The following is a 21,797-nucleotide window of genomic DNA, read 5'->3' on the forward strand; positions in this document are numbered from 1 at the left end:
CATCTGTTTCTTGCTCTCGTCCAGGCTCTCTTCTTGCGCAGTTGAAACCATGACTCCAACCAGCCCGACAAGGCACTTGAAGCAAAACACTTGGCCGGAGTGGCTCTGTTCCTGTTGTCCCAAGTGCCATCTGCAGACAGCACAGGCAAGCACCTCAAGGCAGACCGCGTAGCACGCAGGGAGGGCCTTTATTGCATAGCGAGAGCCAGGTGAAGAAGCAAGGCCAGAAGGTTTGTATACAACTGCCACATTTATTTCCGTACATTAGGTGGTACACGTAAAAGAAAACGTATGGGGAGTGAATCCCAGTCATCACCGTGCCTGGGGCCAGTGTCAACACACAAACAGCAGCGGCCAAGAGCCCGGCCTCACCACCACTGTGCGCGCACAATGCATTGGGGAAGGGCGACTGCAAGTGTGTGCCCGGCCGTCCATGGAAACCGCTTCGTCACTTCTCCGAAGCAGGAGGCACACACCCACACGCACACACTGAAAGGATGAGCTTTTCTTTTGGATGGTCGAGTCGGTCGTGACATTAGGTGCCTGGTTTGTACTTCATGAAAACAAAACATAACATCACCACACAGCCTGTGTTTGCCGGCCACACACACACTACGATGTAAAGGCGCTGCACTGCTCTCTTGCAGCTGCAAAACCCAGTAGAAGGAAAAAACTCTGCGTCAGCAACACTGCCTGAAAAAACTGCCTGGGGACAACTCTCATAAATAGTGTCTGCACATTGCAGTTACGGCCCAACCCATGCACATCAAAGTTATCAAACCACCGCATCCATATGCCACCCAATTACGCAATATGAGGACAATACGTACTGCACAAGGACAATGAGCACTCACAATCAGATTGCTAGCTAGCTAAAAACGATGCAAACAAAAACGCCCATTTACGCAGCTTGATCGCATTACAAAGTAAGGTTTCCATCTTACTCCTTTCCAGCATTTTCCATCTTACTCCTCACACTACAGCTTTTCCACGGGGATCCCAAATCGGATAAGGGCAATTTCATTCAACTTGACACTGTCAATTACAAAATTGCAACATTGAATAGATCGACACCACTATGTTGAACACACCGATTGCAATTGCTGATGGCTTGACTAGAACATCTGATGCAAGGCCCAAAAGCAAATATCAATTTTGATTGATTCCTCTTCCCACCTCAAGCCGGGGAACAATACAACGATGTTGGGTCTCCACTCAAACGCCCGCTGCTCTACACAGCAGTACGCGAGGCGTATAAAAACAGGCAGACAATGTTCGGGAACAAGACCTCTGCTAGGCAGCAACAAAGCAAGGGCTTTGTAAAACCAAGCACTTTCACGCAAAATGTCCACACTTGTGAGCAAGGCTATGAAATGAAAGGAACCTGTGCGTCTTCCCGGGAAGGCCCACAGAAGCAGAGGCAACGGAGGGGAGGAGAAAACCAGGGACCGTCGAGGCTTCTGCAGCACGGCAGTTCCACTGAACACTGCAGGCAGCCTCCGCATGCAACTCGCGCGCACTCTTATAAAATAGCATGCAGCCGACAAGTTACCCTAACAGCCTACTGTTTGAAACAAAAATGCCCCACTTCCCACTGTTCTGTATAAAACACCCACCATGCCTAACCTGCAGTTAAGGGCGGCGTACCACCTCAAGAGCATGCCTCGCCACGGCACTGAAATCCGCTTAGTCAAGGGATGCACAGAACCGCCCCACAGCGTCCTGGTAAGCACCACTGGCACCTCTTCTGGCCTGCAGTGTGGACGTGCTGCCACACTCGAACCAGATTGAGATCTTTTACATGCTTTTTGTTTTGTTGCTGAACAGAGAGCTGTAAACAGTGTGGTGCACATGTGCCATCACAAGAGTGCGACTACTGCTGGGTCCAACGGCTAGGCCGTGCAGGACGGGGCACTGTTTGGGGGGGCATGAGTGTGACCCAGGCACCGCCCCTTCATTTTGTTTTGATCCTTGGGACTGAGGTGCAAGAGGTGGCAAGAAGAGCTTGTTTGCTCCCACAGCAACCCAACGGGAGGGACACGCGGTACACTCGCACAAACGTCTCTTACACAAGCCACGCCCGCCTCCCGCTGTCGCAAACTGTAGGGCCAATACTCGACTCCCACCCCCAGCAGGGATACCGATAGCAGGCCTAGGGCGCCCAGCTTCCTCTCACCAAAGGGGAAATGCCACCGCGGCGGGCACGCGTCGCAAAGCAGCCGCCACAACTGCGAGGCACCGGGACTGCGGGCGGCCAGGAGGGAAAGAGGCCTTCGAGGACAACCCAGGGGCACTACGGGGGGTCAACCAAAGGGCCAGAGGGGAGGGGGCGGCGCAGGGGGGGTGGGGGCACTGCTCAGGGGGCGCTGCAGAAGGCCAGGCGAGCCTGCCGCGCTCCTTCGCTGAGCGGCTGCAGCAGCCGCAGGCTCTCCGAGCTGAACCAGGCTGGCGAGTGGGCCGGCGCCTGGGCGGGCACGCCTTCCTCCGCCTGCACAACACATGAGGGAGGGGCCGCTCAGCTGCCACGCATGTGCCACACTGCCTGTTAAGGGGGGACGCGGCTTTCAACTTCAGAAAAATGACCAAAACATCGTTTTTTTGAAACCCACATATTCGGCTTCTATGTTTCCTATTCTGTGCGCCGGCAAAGTTTTTACACTGAAAAGCGTCGCAAAGTGGCATAAAAAAATACTTTTGTCAGGCGCGGTGACAAACTATCAGCGCAAAAGGGCGAAAAAGCGGCAATTTTCGGAGCGCTCTATCTCCGCAACGGTGCCACCGGGCGCGGCCATTTTGATATGGTTAGATTGGCTGAGCGATCGTCTTTCCGGTTCCGCTCGTCTCTTGTATCTTCGTTCATTCACAAACGCACAAATGGCAGAAAAGAAACGACGCACAAACAAAACTAGAAATAGATGCTGAAGCGCTATTGGTCCTCCGGTCGGGGCGCAGAACAACGACCCTCCTGATTGGATGTCGCGGGCGCAACGCAAGATGGCGGCCGCCTGAGCTGCGTAGCGAGCGGATTGAGTTCATTTTCGCCGCTTCGCTCGGCCGAGTTTCAGTTCAATCTGTGGTATTCAACACGCACGTTATCGCAATGGGAATGCCAGAGATAACGGGCCAGATTATGGGAAGTTGTGTGGCTCGAAAGACGGAGGTCATTGAACGCTTCGTGGTGCACGTGACTCTACCGTCGCCAGACCTTGGAGGGTGACGCGGTGTGCGCGCTTGCGATAGCGGTTCGTGAAGTGAACTTTTAAGTCGGATTTGCGATGTTTACATGCTTAGTTATTGCTGTGTTTTGACTGTGGGCTCGCTAGCCTTAAGAAAGAAACGGTCGACGCGTCAAACGCTGCGGCGTGCACGGCATAGCCGACGCGCATTGTAGCATCACATGACTGGGCAACCGGTTACGATTGAACGCCAGTAGTTGTAATTAATGCCTGCGACGTTAGATTTAATCTTAAAAGCGACCTGACCAGCCATATCAGGTATAATCGAAGTTCGATATGTCGCGGTAAGCGTGCGCTGCGATGCGCGCGAGACGTATCACCTTTCTTGTGCAACATTTCCCGTGCACTTGTAATAATCATGCAAACAGGTTTGAGTTAGTAATATAGGAATAAAAATATGCACTCTGCGTTAAAAATCAGGGTGTCTAGCAAATTTCGTAATTCAATTTCCCTGACTTTTCCAGGTTTTCCATGACCATTTTAGTTGAAATTCCCTGACCAATACAACACGCGCCATTTTGTGGAAACGGTCCGTGAAGCATATAAAAAGCGTAGAGAAAAGACATTCTATCATACGGAAAAACACATTTGTTGCAAGTGCCCTAATTCTCAAAATGCACTGATTAATTTCAGTTTGCTCATTGAGGTTTGCTTGCCTTCAGTTACGGCTTCAGAGTTTATTTCATCTTGCGGGATAGAAACTTCAAGTTGCGCTTCAGCAAGCACCTTTTGCTTTTTTTCTTGATTGTCAACCGCATGGTGCGTTGCGCGTGCGCGTTGCGCGTGCGATATTTTGACGCCCGCGTCGACGATTCGCGCACGCGGCAGCTTCTGCCTCGCTCAGAAAATGACGCGCGTCGCGCGCGGCAGTGGGAGGAGCCTGACGACTTGCGCCAATGGGGAGCCGCGCGCTTCATGGCGGCAGTTTCGAAGCTCTCGAGGCAGCTTGCTGGCTCCGCCAGACATGTTTGTTAAGGCTTACCCCCCCGGCAGGTATTGCATGGGCCCTTTCAGTAGCGGCGCGAATGACGTTTTATTGTACCGTTTTCGCCCACATTATAAGCTCCTTTACCTCACCAGCAACTTCGTGCGTGCCTTGCGCGGCATTTTAGAGAGCGCTTAGAAGCGGTCACTCGAGCTCCCGCCACCACTCGCGGTCGAAGCCACCGCCATGTTGCAGCCGCCGGCAGCACCACGCGCAGCTTGCGGGTACTTACACGGCAGGGTCAGCGCGCCTGTGATGTGGGCGGCGCGTTTTCGCGAGCAGAAAACACCCCATGCGATTCACTCGGTTCGCGCTAAACCATGTTTCTTTTTGATTATGTAATTCTGGCTCCTGATGTCATAAGGAAGTTCTTTCAAAATTAGCCCCCCAAAAACGCTGCCTTTTAAAATTCGCTGGAGAAAAAGCCCTGTTTTGCGTGCGATTTGGGCACCACCTAGACGTCCCTCTGCCGCAAATGCACCCAGCAACCTAAGCCAGGTCCGTGGACCGCACGGCGAGTTTCTGCACGTGATTCGTGCGCAGTATTTTCACGGCCGCGTCGACGATTTCGTGCCTGCGGTGGCTCCTTTCCTGCACAAGCGAGTGCGTTTGTGCCTGGAGTAGCATTTTAAAGTGGTCAGAAGCGGCCGTTGGAGCTACCGCACTACTCCGCGGTCGGTGCTGCCGCCATGTTGCCACCGCCTGCCGCTCGGCACGCACCGTGCGGGAGGTTTCCGTGGCGGCGTCAGCGCGCCTCGGGCGTACGCGCCGCGTTTTCCATTGCAGAAAAACCAGAAAACGTTTCATGCGCTTCACGCTTTCGTCGCGCGCGAACGTGTTACGTTCGGTTTGCGTTCGCGTTGCGTTCGACTGGTTTCCCCTATTCTAAAACTGTGTGGACAGGCCCCAAAGTGGCTTTCCCTGACTGGTACTACTTGATTCAAAAATTCCCTGACAATTTCCTGATTTTTCCCGGTGGCTAAAAATTCCCTGACTTTTCCCGGTTTTCCCGGTCGCTAGACACCCTGAAAATGTACGTTACTGTGGCAGCATTTAACAGTGATTTTTTTAGGGAAATTATTGCTACCATTGCTTAGGGCATAATGGCTGTGCTGCGAGAAATATTGGATGCCTTGAATGTCAAAAGTAGTAAAAAAATATGCTCTTCATTGAAGTTGGGAGTTATGCAGAATACTCTACCAAGCTTCAAAGTAGCTCATTTTCATCCTTGTGGTATGCAAACTTTTGGCAATGAACACCTGCACGTATGAGTACTAAGTTGCTGTGCCAGGCAAGATAAAACATAAAAAAAGCCAAAAATGTTCAAATTTAAGTAAAAAAAAAAAGCTTAACTTGTTGCCATGGTGACAACACTGCAAAAGGAGGTTGTCCAGTGCGATACAGCCAACCAGCTAACCTACCGTAAAATACCGATCAAGCGCCCCCACCCATGCAAGCGCCCCCCAAGCATTTTCCCGGAATTTAGAATTTCTGTACACGACCAAGCAAGCGCCCCCTCCCACTTCCCGCGATTCAGAAAGCGTTTTTTTTTGCAGGCTTTTGGATGCCACAGTGTTCAAAGCCGATGCCGAATCCAATACAATCCAAGTCGTTGCTGCTACGAGAACGCGTTACCAGTCATCGCCGCGATTTTTTCGGGAGCGGTTGTCTTTGTTCACTATGCATTCATACACGGTTTTTAAAAAGGAAGCTCGAAGTAGTGGACTGGCATCGGAAAAATGGCAGAAACGTGCACCTCACTTCTCGCGTGTTCAAATAGGATGGTTAAAGTATACGTGAGTGGGATAAGAACTACGAAGTTTTGCTGCAACAAAACTTCGTTGTCCCCTAGGACCCTGATGAGCTGCAGGCCGAGGGCCTGAACCTTATTTTGGGATCGAATTCTGAAGAATCGTTTTGCGGATTTAGCAGTGATTGAAGTGAATGCGAAAATTTACGTTTTTAGCATTGCCTAGAAGTGTCATGACTCATAAATAAACATTTTTCATAATGAAGGCTACAGTGCCTTTCTCGCCATCGCCGCCATTTTGTGCCGCCATCTTGAATTTGGGGCCCGATCCAAATAAGGGCCCCCTCCCTATCTCTAAGCCAATTATCTACAAGTTTTGGGGGGGCGCTTGCTCGGTATTTTACGGTACTTTGCATTGAAAGCCCATTGAAACCCATCTTCCCCTCCATTTGGTTTGCAAAGGGGGTATGTACTCTTCACAGAGGAGCTGAAAATGATGTTTTCTGGAAAGAGAAAGGCTCTAAAAGGCACTCCAATTTCAAGGCAAGGCCTTCCAGAAGCCCAATGTTCAAAAGGACATCAAAGGCTGCAACCGTGGCGACTTTTGATAAGTGAAACCTATGTTGCAACTTCGGAAGCCGTTTTCTCAAAAGTTTTTTTTGCCACCTATGTCGCTTGTTCCAGGGATTTCTTCGTGACCATTGGGTCTATTTTGATTCCGTTTCTTGCATTACATTCCTTGATGAACAGTTCAGGTCGTGACACTTTTGGTTTTCCGGATTTGTTTTTTGTGACTTTTTTATTCAAATAGTCGTTCACAGTCGACATGCCTCTTGCACATTAACCTCTAAAAAAATGAAAACTAAAAAATATTGTTTTGTAAAAAAAAAATTCTAAAACTGTCACGACCTCGCCCATTCATTTGGGATTGCAAAGCACTTCGAACAAGTTTTCTATCGTGTTTTATAAGTCGCTCAAGCTCGGTACAAGCGGAACAGAAAGAAAATTGAATAAATAAAAAAGTTATCAAAATATTATCTTGAAATTTTTATGGTGTTATCACAGAAGCATTTCCAGTTACTGTGCCAATTTTCATCAAAATCCACTCAGAAATAAAAAAAGTTGATTTTGAAAGCCACGTCCCCCCCTTAAACACAGAGCCCCAGCTGGAGTACTACATGGGGACAGCCACTTTCTGGCTGCATCACAGCAGATAAAATGCAGGAGGGCACCAGCTCCGCTTCACACCCCGGCTCACTCTGAGCTGCAAATATACCCCACCCACTTCCTTCCATGCGACCACACCCCCTCGTGCTTCACCTGCTCTGCTCACCTGGCGGCCCCAGTGCAGTGAGCTCTTTGTCACTCGCTCCCCACTGTGCAACCTGCTGGCAGCTGTGCTGCACCATGTCTCGGAAACACAATCAAACAGCCCTCTGTCAAAACAACAACAATCGGGGAACACAAACCTTTCCAGAACTAACCAACCCAGAAGGAACTGGTTGGGAGTATGACGTTTCTTACCGGGAATGTTTGCTGCACCGTGACTGCGCTCTCTACTTCTTTACTGATATAGGCATTCATGGCTCTCCCTAGCGTCCAACCATCCTTGTTGTTAGACGGAGGGGTGCATTTTCTAATTTTGCACGTTTCAGTGTTAAACATCTTTGCTACCACTTGTTCATTAGAATGAACTATAAATATGCTGATGTGTGATATTGCTGAGTGGGCCTTCCTGGACGTTTGTCTCCTCACTCACGGTGCCCGAGATCACTACAGGAGCGTTTTTGCGCGCGATTCGTGCGCGTCGGCGTTGCACGCCCGCGGTCGCCTGTGCCTCAATCAGAAAATGACGCGCGACGCGCGCGGCTGTGGGAGGACCTGACAAGTTGCGCCAATGGGAAGGCGTACGCCTCATGGCAGCAGTTTTGAAAAGGTAGAGAAAGCCTGATGTCTCCGCCAGAGATGCTTAGGCTTAGCACCCCAGCAGATATTCCATGGACGCTTTCAATAGTGGCACGGACGATGCTTTGTAGTGTTGTCTGCGCCCACATTATTAGCACCTTTTTAAAGAGCGGTTAGAAGCGGTTGCTCGAGCGCCCCTCACCACATCGCAACCGAAGCCACCGTCATGTTGCCACAGCCGGGCGCACCCCGCACAGTGTGCGAGTGGCGGCGTCAGTGCGCCTGTGGAGTGCGCGGCGTGTTTTTGTGAGCAGAAAACAATAGCCCAGCCATTCCTGGAGAAAAGAGGAGAGAGAGCCCATACGTCGCTTGCTCGCCCGGTAGTCGGGCGCCTCGCCGGCTTGTTTGTATCATCCGCCGGGCCACGCGGGTCCGTTCGTATGAGCCAAAATTTTTCCCATGGCAGCTTATGGCAACAGCACGCCAACGAGAACTCGCTAGCGCGTCAGTGTCAGTCTGCGCGTGTTCTGCAAGCTCGTTCGTGGAGCAGTGACCGTTACGGCCCAAAAATGGTGAGCTCAGTTTAGATAACAACAGCCAGAAACGAAAAAAAAAAAAAAAATTACAATAAAAAGACATAATTTCCCCTCGAGGATTCGAGCTTGCAACTTGCACAATAACACACCTAGCACTCCAGACCACTCGGCCACGGCCCAGCGCCGTTGGAAGTATGGCGCATATAATGTACGGTCGAACCTCGATATAACGAAGTAGTACTTTCCGGAAAAAACTTCGTTTTATCGCGAACTTCGTTGCATCGAGATTTTGCCTTTCAATGACACAGATGATGTTATCATGAATATAGTGTTTTACAAATTATTTCAGACGAAACTATTAACAAACTGACCGGCGAGCGTTGTATAGTGAACTTATTTCGAAATCTTGACTGATGGTTCGATTTGTAATTGATTGATTGTAGGGTTTAACGCGCCGACGCAACGCAGGCGATGAGGCGCACCGTCGTGGAGGGCTCCGGATTAATTTTGACCACCTGGGGATCTTTAACGTGCGCCGAAATCTCGTGCACACGGGCATTTTTGCTTTTCGCCACCATCAGAAAAGCGGCCGCCGCGGCCGGGAATCGAACCCGCGACCTTGTGCTCAGCAGCGCAACCCCTTAGCCACTGAGCCACCGCGGCGGGTACTGATGGTTCGAGGTAAAAGATGCCGCGAAACGCGCACCATGCTAGAGCGACTACCCTGGGGCGGGCGCATTCTGATTCACTGAATACGAAAACGAAACTCAGTGAAACCCAGCGGCAGCCCTCTAATGCGTCACGCAACACTGGGACCGGTCATGTGCTATTGTGGGCTGATGGGAACGGGACGCGGGGGAGTCTCCACAAAATGGTGGCACTCAGTTTGTCAGTGCTGAGGCTTTGGGCACAGTGTGCGCTCTGGGGCGGTAAATTGGTACCGGCTGTCGGCTGCCTGATTACCGCTGGGTCGCTTAGTGCGCTGTGCTAGCTCTGAAGCACGAGTGCGATGCTTACTGGTATTGCGTGATGTCTGCAACTTTACCAAAAGTTACGCCCCAAGCTGTGCCATTGCTAGCGCGGTGCAAGAGAAGCCTTGCAGTTGTTAATTCTCGAAATAAAAGCAGCTGTGAGTGACCTGGTTGAAATATCTGGTCAGTTTCTGCGAGCTCTTGTTGAAAGGCTGATCGTTGCTGCTTGAATCGTTAAAAGCTCAACTTATCTACTGTACTTCGAGGAACTGTGCTGAACTACAAATTTCCCCCCTTGTTTTACTAAACGGTAACGAAGCCTCACTGCAGCTTTTAGAATCTCGTGCAACACTCGTCTGTGGTGTAGTGCAGGTGCCACACCTGGCACCTGCACAACCATACGTCTGGGGCGCCGAGGAAAGATTTTGTTTTTTCTGCGTGTGCCGTCCGTACATCACGATTTTTTATAAACCATAATGTTTTTACTTTAATTGTAGTGGAATCTGCTGAAATTTGATTTCTGTGCCTAAAACTACTTCGTTAAATCGAAGGTAAAAACACATGCACAATCGCAGAAGCCCGCGAGCGGCCGGAAGGAGACGCCGTTCCCCTTGCTCAGCAGCCAGGGCATGTCATGGGTCATGCGGAAATCCAGCCGTCCAATGGGACGGCAGGGCAGTGAACATGACGTCATTCGGGAGGTGAGAAGAGACACACAGAGACCGCGCGGGGACTCGACGAGGCGACGACCACCGGACTATTGCGACATGTAGTGTGCTTGGGCACCGCAAGTGAGGAGATGAGTGTACAGTGGGACGACATGGAGGTTAAAAAAATGCAAAAAAAATCATGGATCGATTTACGCGAAAGTAAGAAAAGAAGTAAACAAACACTTTTTTTTTAGTGCTCAATTTTCTGGTCTCTCTCGGTTCAAATGGGTTTTGGATGATACAAATACTTTTCGCGGTCCTGCGAAATTCGTATCACTGAGATTCTCCTGAAGTCGGGTTCGACTGTATCAGGCCTACTTTTTCAAAATTTCAGCACACATAATGGTTCCCACACTTCAGCCCCGAAGACTTTGTTTCAATGTTCCCTGCCTGCCTGTTGGTCTGCTTGCTCCCACCGCCTGGGAACCTCATTTTCCCAGTGCAATTTTCCCAGAAACAGCGCAGCACTGCTCAAGAGCAGCTGTCGCTCATCCAAACAACCACTACTGGCCTTGGTGTGGCAGCTATCGATTTACGCGAAAGTAAGAAAAGAAGTAAACAAACACTTTTTTTTTAGTGCTCAATTTTCTGGTCTCTCTCGGTTCAAATGGGTTTTGGATGATACAAATACTTTTCGCGGTCCTGCGAAATTCGTATCACTGAGATTCTCCTGAAGTCGGGTTCGACTGTATCAGGCCTACTTTTTCAAAATTTCAGCACACATAATGGTTCCCACACTTCAGCCCCGAAGACTTTGTTTCAATGTTCCCTGCCTGCCTGTTGGTCTGCTTGCTCCCACCGCCTGGGAACCTCATTTTCCCAGTGCAATTTTCCCAGAAACAGCGCAGCACTGCTCAAGAGCAGCTGTCGCTCATCCAAACAACCACTACTGGCCTTGGTGTGGCAGCTGCGCATGCTGGAGGCCGGGTGCTGGAAGGCCTTCCAGAGCAGGTTGACCAGGGCGGCGGGTCCCCCCGAGGGCAGGGCCACCTCGCGGTGCCGCTGCAGCTCCTCAATCATGTCGTCGTCCAGGTAGCCGTCGCGCAGCAGCTGGTAGGCGGGGCTGCCCCGGCACAGCTGCAGCCGGCCCACCAGCAGGCGGCCCGACAGCAGGGCCCCGGGGGCCTCCTCGCGCCACAGCTCCCGGGCCACGCAGCACACCTGCAGGGCGCTGGTGCTGGCCGGGGCCGGGCCCAGGGCCGCGTTGGCCACCACCAGCTGCTGCCGCCTCTGGTCCCCCGTCCCGGGGGGCAGCAGCAGGGGCTGCAGCCGAGCCGTCTGCAGCTGCCCCTCGGGGCTCTGGCGCAGGTGGGCCCGCACCGCCTCCCGCTCGGCCTCCGCCAGGCCCTCCAGGTCCTGCGGGGGGCAGGGCAGGGGACAAGAAGGCTCTGCAACTGGCGTCGTGCTTCGGCAAGATGAGCGATACGTTTCGCCGCACAAGTAGGTTATTCTAACGGAACATTTTCGGTGTAGTACGATGCAGGGCCACAACTGAGGCTGCACAAAACGGAAGTTTGCCACTACAACTCTCCGTAATACCAGGTTCGGTTCTAGTTGGTGGCATGCATGGTTATCACAGTAAAGCCATTAGTCATGAATAAATAAATATTGCTGCAGCAAATCTGACAGAAAAAGAGTTCATGAATGCATATTTAAAAATAACTAAGGAGATTGTGAAAAACTGTCATCTCACATATGCTACCCAACATACCGTATTTATTCGAATCTAAGCCGATAGTTTTTTTGAAATACTGACATATCAAACTCCAGGGTCGGCTTGGATTCGAGAATTTTGAAACACACGCAAATTTCCAAGTGAAATTCTGGGTGGCACAGCTAGCGCCACCCAGAAAAGTGCCACCCAGAAAGTATTGTAGCCATTACTAGACGAGCCAGTAGCAACTTAACGGGCCATGGCTACCATGGCCATGCCGCCATTTTGAACTGTGCAGATAGTGGCCTGCGTGCGGTGTGCCGTTAGGTTTTGACAGAGCAACGGCACCAAACAAGCGGTGCCATTATATTGCCGCCTTTAAAAGAAAAGTTGTTTTAGCCGCGGAGTTGTCGTCAAACATTCAAGCCGGGCAGGACTTCGGCGTGGATGAAAAAAATGTCCGTCGTTGGAGGACGCAACGGGAGAGGATATTTGCGTGCGCCGCAACGAGGATGGCATTCACCGGACCACGAGAAGGCCGTCACCACGAAATGGAGATGGCATTGGCTGGCTTCGTTCGGACGCAGCGAGCAGCTGCCCTTCCTGTAAAGACAGAAGTGCTCCAGGCAAAAGCAAGGGAGCTTTCAAGGGAACGAGGCTTATCGCGGGCACACTTCAAAGCTAGCCGGGGCTGGCTACAGAAATTCATGAAGCGCTTCAGCTTTAGCCTCCGTCGTCTAACCTCAATCACCCAGAAGGCACCCGGTGATTTTGACGAGAAACTGATTGAGTTCCAGCACCGCATCTTCGTGTTCAATAAACGTGTTTTAGTTTTGTGAACGCTGACATCGCCTTTTTGTTCGGCCTACATTCGAGGTAAGCTTTTTTTTTTGTGGCTTTGAACTTTCAGGGGTCGGCTTAGAATCGGGGCCGGCCTAGATTCGAATAAATACGGTAATGCACAATATAAAAATACAAAAAAAAGCTCACATCTGCAGCCTTATGGACCAGCTCGGGAAATATTTCTGTGTGTTAAGAAAGCTTGACCGCCCGATTTGACTGTTTATAAACTTCACTGTAAGTATTATATCGCGATTTGCGTGCGAGCATGCCTGACGTTAAAAGCCACACATTTGCGATTTTTTCCACCCACTGTACACGGCATATGGCAATTTCAACATGTGTGTTTCCATAGCCGCAAGTGAGCCTATACCGAACCGGCAACAACTGATAATGCGGTACAGGTATACAAAGCAGACCGCGTCAGCTGTAAAAAAGCTGAGCACTGAAGCTTTTTCATCGCAAGTCGAAAAATGAAGAACCGGTAAAGGAGTAACATACAACATCCACACCCATGCGGGATCATTTAGTTTTACATCCCTTCATATTCGTAACATGGTGGGTCCACGGCCAACCATTGCATCATGGGCCGGAAAGGAAAGCTTTCAAAGCAAGCTCTGGAGCGCTAATAATACATCCAGAATTGTGTTCTATTACCCGATGTCACAGCCATTAGGCCTTTGTTTTGTTACACTGAGAGAGTATGTGAAAAAAGAGAAATACTGAAGCCATGGGACAGCTCACCAGGAAACTAGGCAACGATACCCAATCAAAACAGCGGCCAAAGAACCTTCATGTGGGATTTCTTGTGACTGTAAGTAATCTCTGAACATTCGCACACCCCACCTAGTTGAACAACAAGCCCCCATTCATAGCAACTGCCAACAAAAATTGTCAAATACGCCCATTGAGCTGCGCCGGCACCAGCGAAGGCCACGGCGAGAAACGCATCCCAAAAAGCCAGCCATGCCGAATGACAAAACGCCAGCCAACAGGGCCGCGCTGTAAACGGTCCGTAAATTGGCCATGCTTTGCCCCAAGCGCAGGGGGGCAACCGTGGACCGCTTCCTGTACGATGGAGGGCCGATGGGGATCTTTGCAGCTACAGCCGAACTTCAATATAACGAACCGCGATTTAACGAAATTCGTGATATCAAGTTTTCTATCAAAGTTTTGCTAAATGCATGTATTTTTATCTCGAATTCATGAAATGATTTCGTGCGGCGCTTCCAATTTAACGAAGTCACGGCAACAAAGCAAGAACGAGATTCCGGTCGAGGTACGTTTTATTTTGATTCTCAGAGCCTACATTGAGACATTCAGTACTCGCATTAACTCTCAAAAGACTGGAACGAAAGAAAAACGGTGAAAGCTACGGTTGACAACAATTAAAAGTGATGAGAGAAGCTGCTCAAACTGCTAGCGGTCATAGATGGCTTAACACAGCATCCACCATTTTGACAACTTCATCGTTTGACGTCTTCATCGTTCACCTCTGTGCTTAGACTGCCGAAGCCTACTCGCAAGTTCTTTTTTTTTTTTTTCTACGCCGCCTTGCTCACGCTGCCACTGCTCTAGGTTGTGCTCGCTGATAACCACATTAATATTTTGTTCGTGCATCATTAGGCGAGTCTTGTAAGCAGCATGAGCCCTCCAAGGAAAAGAAAAGTGTTCCAAAAAAGAGCCTAAGGAAGTGCCGGTGAAACCAACAGCCACCAAAGTGATGGATGCCATCGAAATTCTGAAGAGGCACGCAGGCCATAGCCGCCTGTTTATGCAGGCGGCAATGTTCAGGCGAACGTTTAAGGGCAAGCCTTGCTTGCGCTGTCAGCATACGAGCTTCACGTCAAGCCCGCCCTGGTCCAGAAACACAAAGCACTGCTTACACATTTCTTTGCTACAGCCTGAACATTGAGTGCTGGTGGCAATAAATTGCTCTCTTTGAACGAGGTCATCTTTGTTTCACCTGTGTTCATTTGGCAGCTGCAATGCAGAGAGATGGGTTTCTCTAAAGCTCATTGGGCATAAAACTAATCGCTTGATAGAATTTGGCCGCGAGACATTTAATGTAAGGCTTTAGTGGGAGCACATAAGCGCTGCTCTCAACAGTAAAGCAGTCCGCAAGTACTCTGCTCAACTCATGATCATGGCTTTATTTGGAGTGCAGTGGTTGCCCATACTGCAGAGCCTTTGTACATAAAATAGCACCTGGCCGCTGTCGGCCCGCCGCACCTAAGCCTACCACTGAACGGACGAAAAGAAGCGTGGATTCGAACCAGCTCGTCGCTGAGGTAAAGTTCACGGGGCACGGACGCAGGTTCAACTGACTAACAGTGGTGTTTAGTAGTGACTGAATTAAAAAAAAGAAAAAGTGGAAACCTAGTGAGGTCTGCTATCATATTTAATGAGGCATTGCGGAAAAAGCAGCGGTTTTCCACCGACACATGAACTATTGTCGGCCATCCGAATTCCACTGCCTAAGTGTTTAAAACTAGTTCACACAACTTTCGCAATTGGTTTTAGTACAAATTTCGCTTTAAGGGGAGAGGTAACTACAAAGCATTTGTTTCTGGCCGATGGGCAAGGTTGTGAAACCTCAATAACAGGTTCAATGAACTGTGAAATCGAAACAGTCCAAATGATCAGAGCAACAAGAATCAGAACAGTGAAGAAGCCAGAAAAAGGGAGTGTAGCATACACATCAACGAGGCAGACCCCAGCTCTGCAAAAAAAACAAAACAAAACAACAACAACAAAAAAAACCACTAAAGAACAAAATTTAAGGCACCCCAAAAGACTTTAGCGTAAAAAGTGCAGTCGTCTTTTGAGCATCACAAACAAAAACGGCTCTGGTGCTAGCTTCCACCTGTGCCCGTCAAAGCAGCCTGCATCAGACCAGAGTACGCATGCTGCCCTCCCGAGTTGTGCACCTTGCCGTCTCTGCAGAAGCCCAAATGGCTGCTGCCGGCACTGCTGTTCCATTTCTCAGAGTGCACACCCACATATTGTCCGGCTGTGGCTGGCAGTTAGCCAAAGTTTGTCTCATTCAACGGTTCTCTTTTTTTTTTTTTTTGCTAACATTTTGATTATGGTTTAAATCCCTATTTTCCTTAACAAATGCATAAAAAGAGAGGCATGCAACCAATAATTGATTGACTGTACAGTTTAACGTGCCAATGCAATGCAGGCGATGAGGCGTGCCGTAGTGGAGAGCTCCGGAATGATTTTGACCACCTGGGGATCTTTAACGTGCACTGAAATCTTGTACACACAGGTGTTTTTGCTTTTCGCCTCCATCAGAAAAGCGGCCGCCGCGGCTGGGAATCAAAACCGCTCAGTAGCGCAACGCCTTAGCCACTGAGCCACCGCGGCGGGTGCATGCAACCAGTACAAGGAGTGGCAAGTATTTCAGAAGAAACCTGCGTCCTTTAGGAACACATACTACACTAACAGCAAGTTGAGCCGTGTAAGCGTGATTTGCACAGCTCCAAAGCATCTGTGAGGTGGTCTCCATTAATTAGGGACGCAGGTCTTGAAATCGCGAAAAATGACCCAAAAGGTCAGCTTTCGCAAATCCTAATTTCAAAGTCCCTAAAATCTGAAGTTTCATCTGGCGAAATTTCACCATCGAATTCCACTTCTACCTAGGTATTCAAAATATAACAACCAGTAAGTGTCGGAGCGTCCAACTCTAAGTTATAACGCGGAAATTTGACCCAACTCCAAGTTGTGATTGCGCCACCCGAAAACAAGGACTCGTTGGAAAGCTGCTTCTCCCCACTTCTCCCCCAGCCTCCATGTCGCCTTTTTCGTGGAGTCTGCTTTCGATGCTCGCTCTGCCGTTCTCCCCTGCGCCTGAGCTTTTCCGCTCTTTGCATTTCTAGTGTTTCTCGACACCCTTACGTATTTCCCACTGTTCTTGTATACGATTCTATTTTCTACGCACTTCAGTCTTACAATACCCTGCGTTGAACCTTTGTATGGGACGGCTACTCGAAAGTGCGTGGAACAAGGGAGCTGCATCATCAAAACGCCAAACGTGCTGACGCGGGATATCGCTTCGGCTCCGGTTGCTTTGGGTGGGCCAAGCTCTCCGATGCCATCGGCATCTGCTGTGCCAACGCGAGGGCGTTTCCTGCTGCATGCGGCTGGACCTAGTTCCCGTACTGACACTGACGCTGGTGGAGCCTGCTACTGCACGGAAGTTTGCTCCGCTCACCGTCAGCCTTGCAAGCGGCAACAGCAATCGTGGACATGGACACGGAAGTTCTCCGAAAGCATTTTCCCATCTGCAACATGCAGCAAGTGTGGGACAGCGTTTTTGACACTTCTGAAGTGCAACAAGAAGCAGTGCAGCCTTGCAGTGAAGCTTCTTGTGTTGATTGATTGGTTTAAGGGTTTAACGCACCGACACAACTTAGGCAATGAGGTGCGCCGTAGTGGAGGGCTCAGGATTAAAGGGACACTGAAGTGAATTTGTCAAGCTCCCGTTTTTGCTTGCACTGCGTAGACTGGCTCAAATTAGCACACTTTTCATCGTTTATCCGGTTGACAAATCGGTAATTATTTTACAAAGCGCGAAAGAAGAAAAACTACCATGCGCGGTTTGCGGCGGCCGCACCAACTAAGGCTGTGACGTTGAGAGGAGGGGCGCCGTGATTGGACGATGCCCAAGGTTAGCAATCACACAAGTTTCGGTTTCGGTTTCGGTTCTGTAAAACATAACCAATGGCTTTGTTGGATGGGCATTCTCAATATCTCAGTAATCATCGTACCGCGCTTCTGCCATGTTGTCGGCTGTAAAATGCGCAAGATAAGCCTCCCAGGACGGCTTGTAGTCGTAGCATTCACTAGCCGAGACCTACGCAGTGCATGAACGCCCTCCGCGTACCCGCAGACGCCCAAATGTCATGCGCTTTTCCCCCATATTTGGAGCTTGCCTCCCTCATGCCTGTATCGTAAAAAGCGTGTTCGCACCAGGACAAGGGTCTGTTCATTCTGGCCTGTGCCCACTGCCTGCAAGCCGTCGGTGCTTATGGCAACAGCACGCCAACGAGAACTCGCTAGCGCGCCAGTGCCAGCCTGCGCGCGTTTTGTGAGCTAGCTCGTGTAGCCATGAACGTTGCGGCCCCAAAAAAGGTGAACTCAATATAGAAAACATCGGCGGAAAACAAAAAAGTTAACTTACAAAAAAAAAAAGCACGTACCCGCGGGGATTCGAACTCGTGACTCGCAAAACATTTGGGGTGAATTCCGAGCGCCCCAGACTGCTAGGCCACGGAGAGGGACGGCAATGCCTTGCTAATATAGGGTATATATTGTACAACCGGTTTACACTTTTATTTAGTTTTGGCATTTCAAGTCGCTTAGGTGACTATTTGTTGTACTGCGATCGTGCAGTAAGCGTCGCCCGAGTTTCCACAGTAGCTCACGTCTAGCAATTGCATTTCGTAGATGGAAAAGCGTTCGCAGATGCGTAGTCGTGCTGCTGACCGCTGTGCTTGTTCGCCCAGCGCAAAAAAGTGCTTCCCGCGCCCTAGTTTTACGCTGTACGGTAAAAATATCAGTTGATTTTATTTGCTTAGTACCTATATTGACTTCGCTGACTCTTCTCCCGCCTTCAAGAGGCCTTATATTTTCCTACTGGCGTACCAGTGAGCGAAGCGTCGCATGTGCAGCGCTTGTGTGAAGCGACCTTGACTTGGAGCTAGATACAGTGTACAAACAAACCAAGTAAAGAAAGGCACATTCTTCCATTCACAAACGTGTCCTGGCTTCGTTTCAACTAAGGGAACGAATTGCGACCAAGCAATTTTTTTTAACCTCCTTGATTGCGACGACCCGCCGGCGGCCGGCGGACGAAACGCTGGGCCGACTGACTCTGTCGGCCGGGGAGCCGTGCAGTAGCGCAGCCGTGGCGCAGCCAATTGCCAGCTCATCCCCTCCTGACGTCACACGAAAACGCCACAGAAAATGGGCGAGCGTAAAGAGAGGAGGACAGCGTTTTCGAATTAGTTTTTCTACTAAATAAAATCGCGTAAACGCGCCTAGAGTGGTCGAAACATGGCCTGGGGACTCCGGACTACAATTTGCGCTAGTAATCCCGCAATGTTTACATATCACTTCAGTGTCCCTTTAATCAAACCCGCGTCCTCGGGCTTAGAAGCACACCTTAGCCATGAACCACCACAGTGGTTAAGGGGAGACGCGGCTTTCAACTACAGAAAAATGACTAAAACATCGTTTTTTTTTTGGAAGCCACATAATCGGCTTCTGTGTTTCCTATTCTGTGCGTCTGCAAAGTTTTTCCGCTGAAAAGCATCGCAAAGTGGCATAAAAAAATAGTTTTGCCAGGCACGGTGACAAACCATCGCCGCAAAAGGGCGAAAAAACTGCAATTTTCGGAGCGCTGTATCTCCACCACAGTGCCACCGGGCGCGGCCATTTTGATATCGTTAGATCGGCCGAGCGTTCGTCTTTCCGGTTCCACTCATCTCTTATCTTTGTTCATTCACAAACCCACAAATGGCAGAAAAGAAACGAGACACAAACGAAGCTAGAAATAGATGCTGAAGCGCTATTTGTCCTCCGGTCGGGGTGCGCTAAGACGACCCTCCTGATTGGGTGTCGCTGCGCAATGCAAGATGGCAGCCGCCTGAACTGCATAGCGTGCGCGGTTTGAGTTCATTTTCGCTGCTTCGCTCGGCCAACAAGTTTCTGTTCAGTCTGTGTTATTCCACACGGACGTTATCACGATGGGAATGCCTGAGATAACGAGCCAGGTTACGGGAAGTTGTGTGGCTCGAAAGGCGGAGGTCATCGAACGCTTCGTGGTGTGCGTGACCCTACCGTTGCCAGACCCCGAAGGGTGATGCAGCGCGCACGCTTGCGATAGCGGCTCGTTAAGTGAACTTTCAGTCGGATTTGCGATGTGTACACGCTTAGTTATTGCTGTGTTTTGACTGTGGGCGAGCCTTGGGAAAGAAACGGTCGACGCGTCAAACGCTGCGGCGCGCACGGCATAGCCGACGTGCATTGGAGCATCACATGACTGCGCAACCGGTTACGATTGACCGCCAGTAGTAGTAATTAATGCCTGCGACGTTAGATTTAATCTTAAAAGCGACCTGACCTGCCATATCAGGGATAATCAAAGTGCGGTACGTCGCTGTAAGCGTGCGCTGCGCTGCGCGCCAGCCACATCGCCTTTCTTGCACAACATTTCTTGTGCACTTCTAATAATCATGCAAACAGGTTTGAGTTAGGAATATAGGAATAAAAATAGGTTCTCTGCGTTAAAAATTTACCTTACTGTCGCAGCATTTAACAGTAATTTTTTTAGGGAAAATTATTGATGGCTTAGAGCATACTGACTGTGCTGCAAAAAATATTGGATGCCTTGAACGTCAAAAGTAGTAAAAAAAAAACCCTTCCATCAAAGTTGGAGTTATGCACAATATTGTATCAAGCTTCAAAGTAGCTCATTTGCATCCTTGTGGTTGCAAACTTTTGGCAATGAACACCTGCACGTATGAGTACTAAGTTGCTGCGCCAAGCAAAGTAATAAAACATAAAAGAAGCCAGAAATTTTGAAACTTAAGTAAAAAAAAAGCTTCACTTGTTGCCATGGGGACAACACTGCAAAAGGAGGTTGTCCAGTGCGATACAGCCAACCAGCTAACCTACTTTGCATTGAAAGCCCATTGAAAGCCACCTCCCCCTCCGTTTGGTCTGCAAACTGGGGTATGTACTTTTCATGGAGGAGCTGAAAATGATGTTTTTTGGAAAGAGAAAGGCTGTAAAAGGCACTCCAATTTCAAGGCATGGCTTTCCAGAAGCCCCATGTTCAAAAGGACATGAAAGGCTACAACCGTGACGACTTTCCATAAGTGAAACCTATGTTGCAACTTCGGAAGCTATTTCCTCAAAACCCGTTTTTTTTTTTTCCACCTTCGTCGCTTGTTCCTGGGATTTCTTCACGACCGCTGGGTCTATTTTGATTGTTTTTTGCATTACATTCCTTCAGATCGTGACACTCTTGTTTTTACAGGTTTATTTTTTGTGATTTTTTTATTCAAGTAGTCGTTCACAGTCGGCATGCCTGTTGTACATTAACCTCTAAAAAATGAAAACTAAAATACCTTGTGCTGTGAACAAAAAATTCTAAGACTGTCACAACCTCGTTCATTCATTTGGGAATGCAAAGCACTTCGAACAAGTTTTCTATCGTGTTTTATAAGCCGCTCAAGCTCGGTACAAGCAGAATAGAAAATTTAATCAATAAAAAAGTTTTACTTTGAAATTTTTATAGTTTTATCACAGAAGCATTTTCGGTTGCTGTGCCAATTTTCACCGACATCCACAAAGAAATAAAAAAGTTGACCTTGAACGCCCCCCCCCCCCCCCCCCCCCCAAGTCCACGCTTTCAACACCCGGCGGTATGACGAGCCAGCTACAACCATCAAAAAGCCACCTAAGGACAGGCTGTGGAGGCATTACAATGAGCGACTGATACTGCAAGACCAGCAAATGAGACTGACCGGGCGCATCAGGCGCACACAATTAGCTTGGCCCACACAATTGCAGAGTGGTGAACTGGGTTGCCACCGCATGAGACGAAATCCCGGCCGAGCCAATTGTGTGGGCCTTCCATCAGTGCAGCATCTCGAATGAGCTGTCCAGAAGTGAGGACAAGGAGGACGGCAATGTCGGCGACGAGCGAGCATTCAACATGCTATGACAACAAGCGCATCAAGCATAACAAAGTGCACGTGCCAGTCCCAGTCCAATGGCTTTTTTCATTTGGCTCACACGCGAGGTGAAATTTTTATATTTTCTGACCTTCCGAATTATAGGGGTCGGCCCAGAATCAAGGCTGGCCTAGATTTCAGTAAATATGGCATGTATATAAAGATCCGCGGAGCTTTAGCCTGTGCAGAGAACCTTTAGGAAGCATGGCACACTTTTAAAAATTGAATTTATAAATAAAAAAATTTCATAAAGCCCCCTAGGAAACTGCATATTGAAGAATTTTCATTATGCCATAACTTTATTTCTAGACAAGATATCTGAAACCTGTTTGCAAATTAGTGATCACCTGATAATACACTTGGACACAAATTTTCATCAAAATGGGTCGTAAACAAAAATCCCCTTTGAATAATCATCAGGACTGCGTGTAGTGTGCATGTCAAAAATCTCCCCTGTGTT

At 49.3% G+C, this 21,797-nt stretch overlaps 1 protein-coding gene across 3 annotated transcripts in view; it reads right to left on the reverse strand.

Annotated features, from left to right (window-relative positions):
* Positions 1 to 231: 231 nt before the first annotated feature.
* Positions 232 to 21,797, reverse strand: part of LOC144152994 (uncharacterized) — a 63,736-nt gene continuing 42,170 nt past the window's right edge. For all 3 annotated transcript variants that reach the window (XM_077684614.1, XM_077684613.1, XM_077684612.1), the window contains 2 exons: positions 10,988 to 11,449; positions 232 to 2,488 (listed from right to left, as the gene is read on the reverse strand). In XM_077684614.1, coding sequence (XP_077540740.1) covers positions 2,357 to 2,488; positions 10,988 to 11,449 — 594 coding nt within the window. In that variant the 3' untranslated portion in view covers positions 232 to 2,356. The remainder of the gene's footprint in view (positions 2,489 to 10,987; positions 11,450 to 21,797) is intronic.

This window comes from Haemaphysalis longicornis, unplaced genomic scaffold (genome assembly GCF_048455015.1).
Source record: "Haemaphysalis longicornis isolate Haplotype H1 unplaced genomic scaffold, Haemaphysalis longicornis Haplotype H1 scaffold_9, whole genome shotgun sequence".
Lineage (NCBI taxonomy): Eukaryota > Metazoa > Arthropoda > Arachnida > Ixodida > Ixodidae > Haemaphysalis > Haemaphysalis longicornis.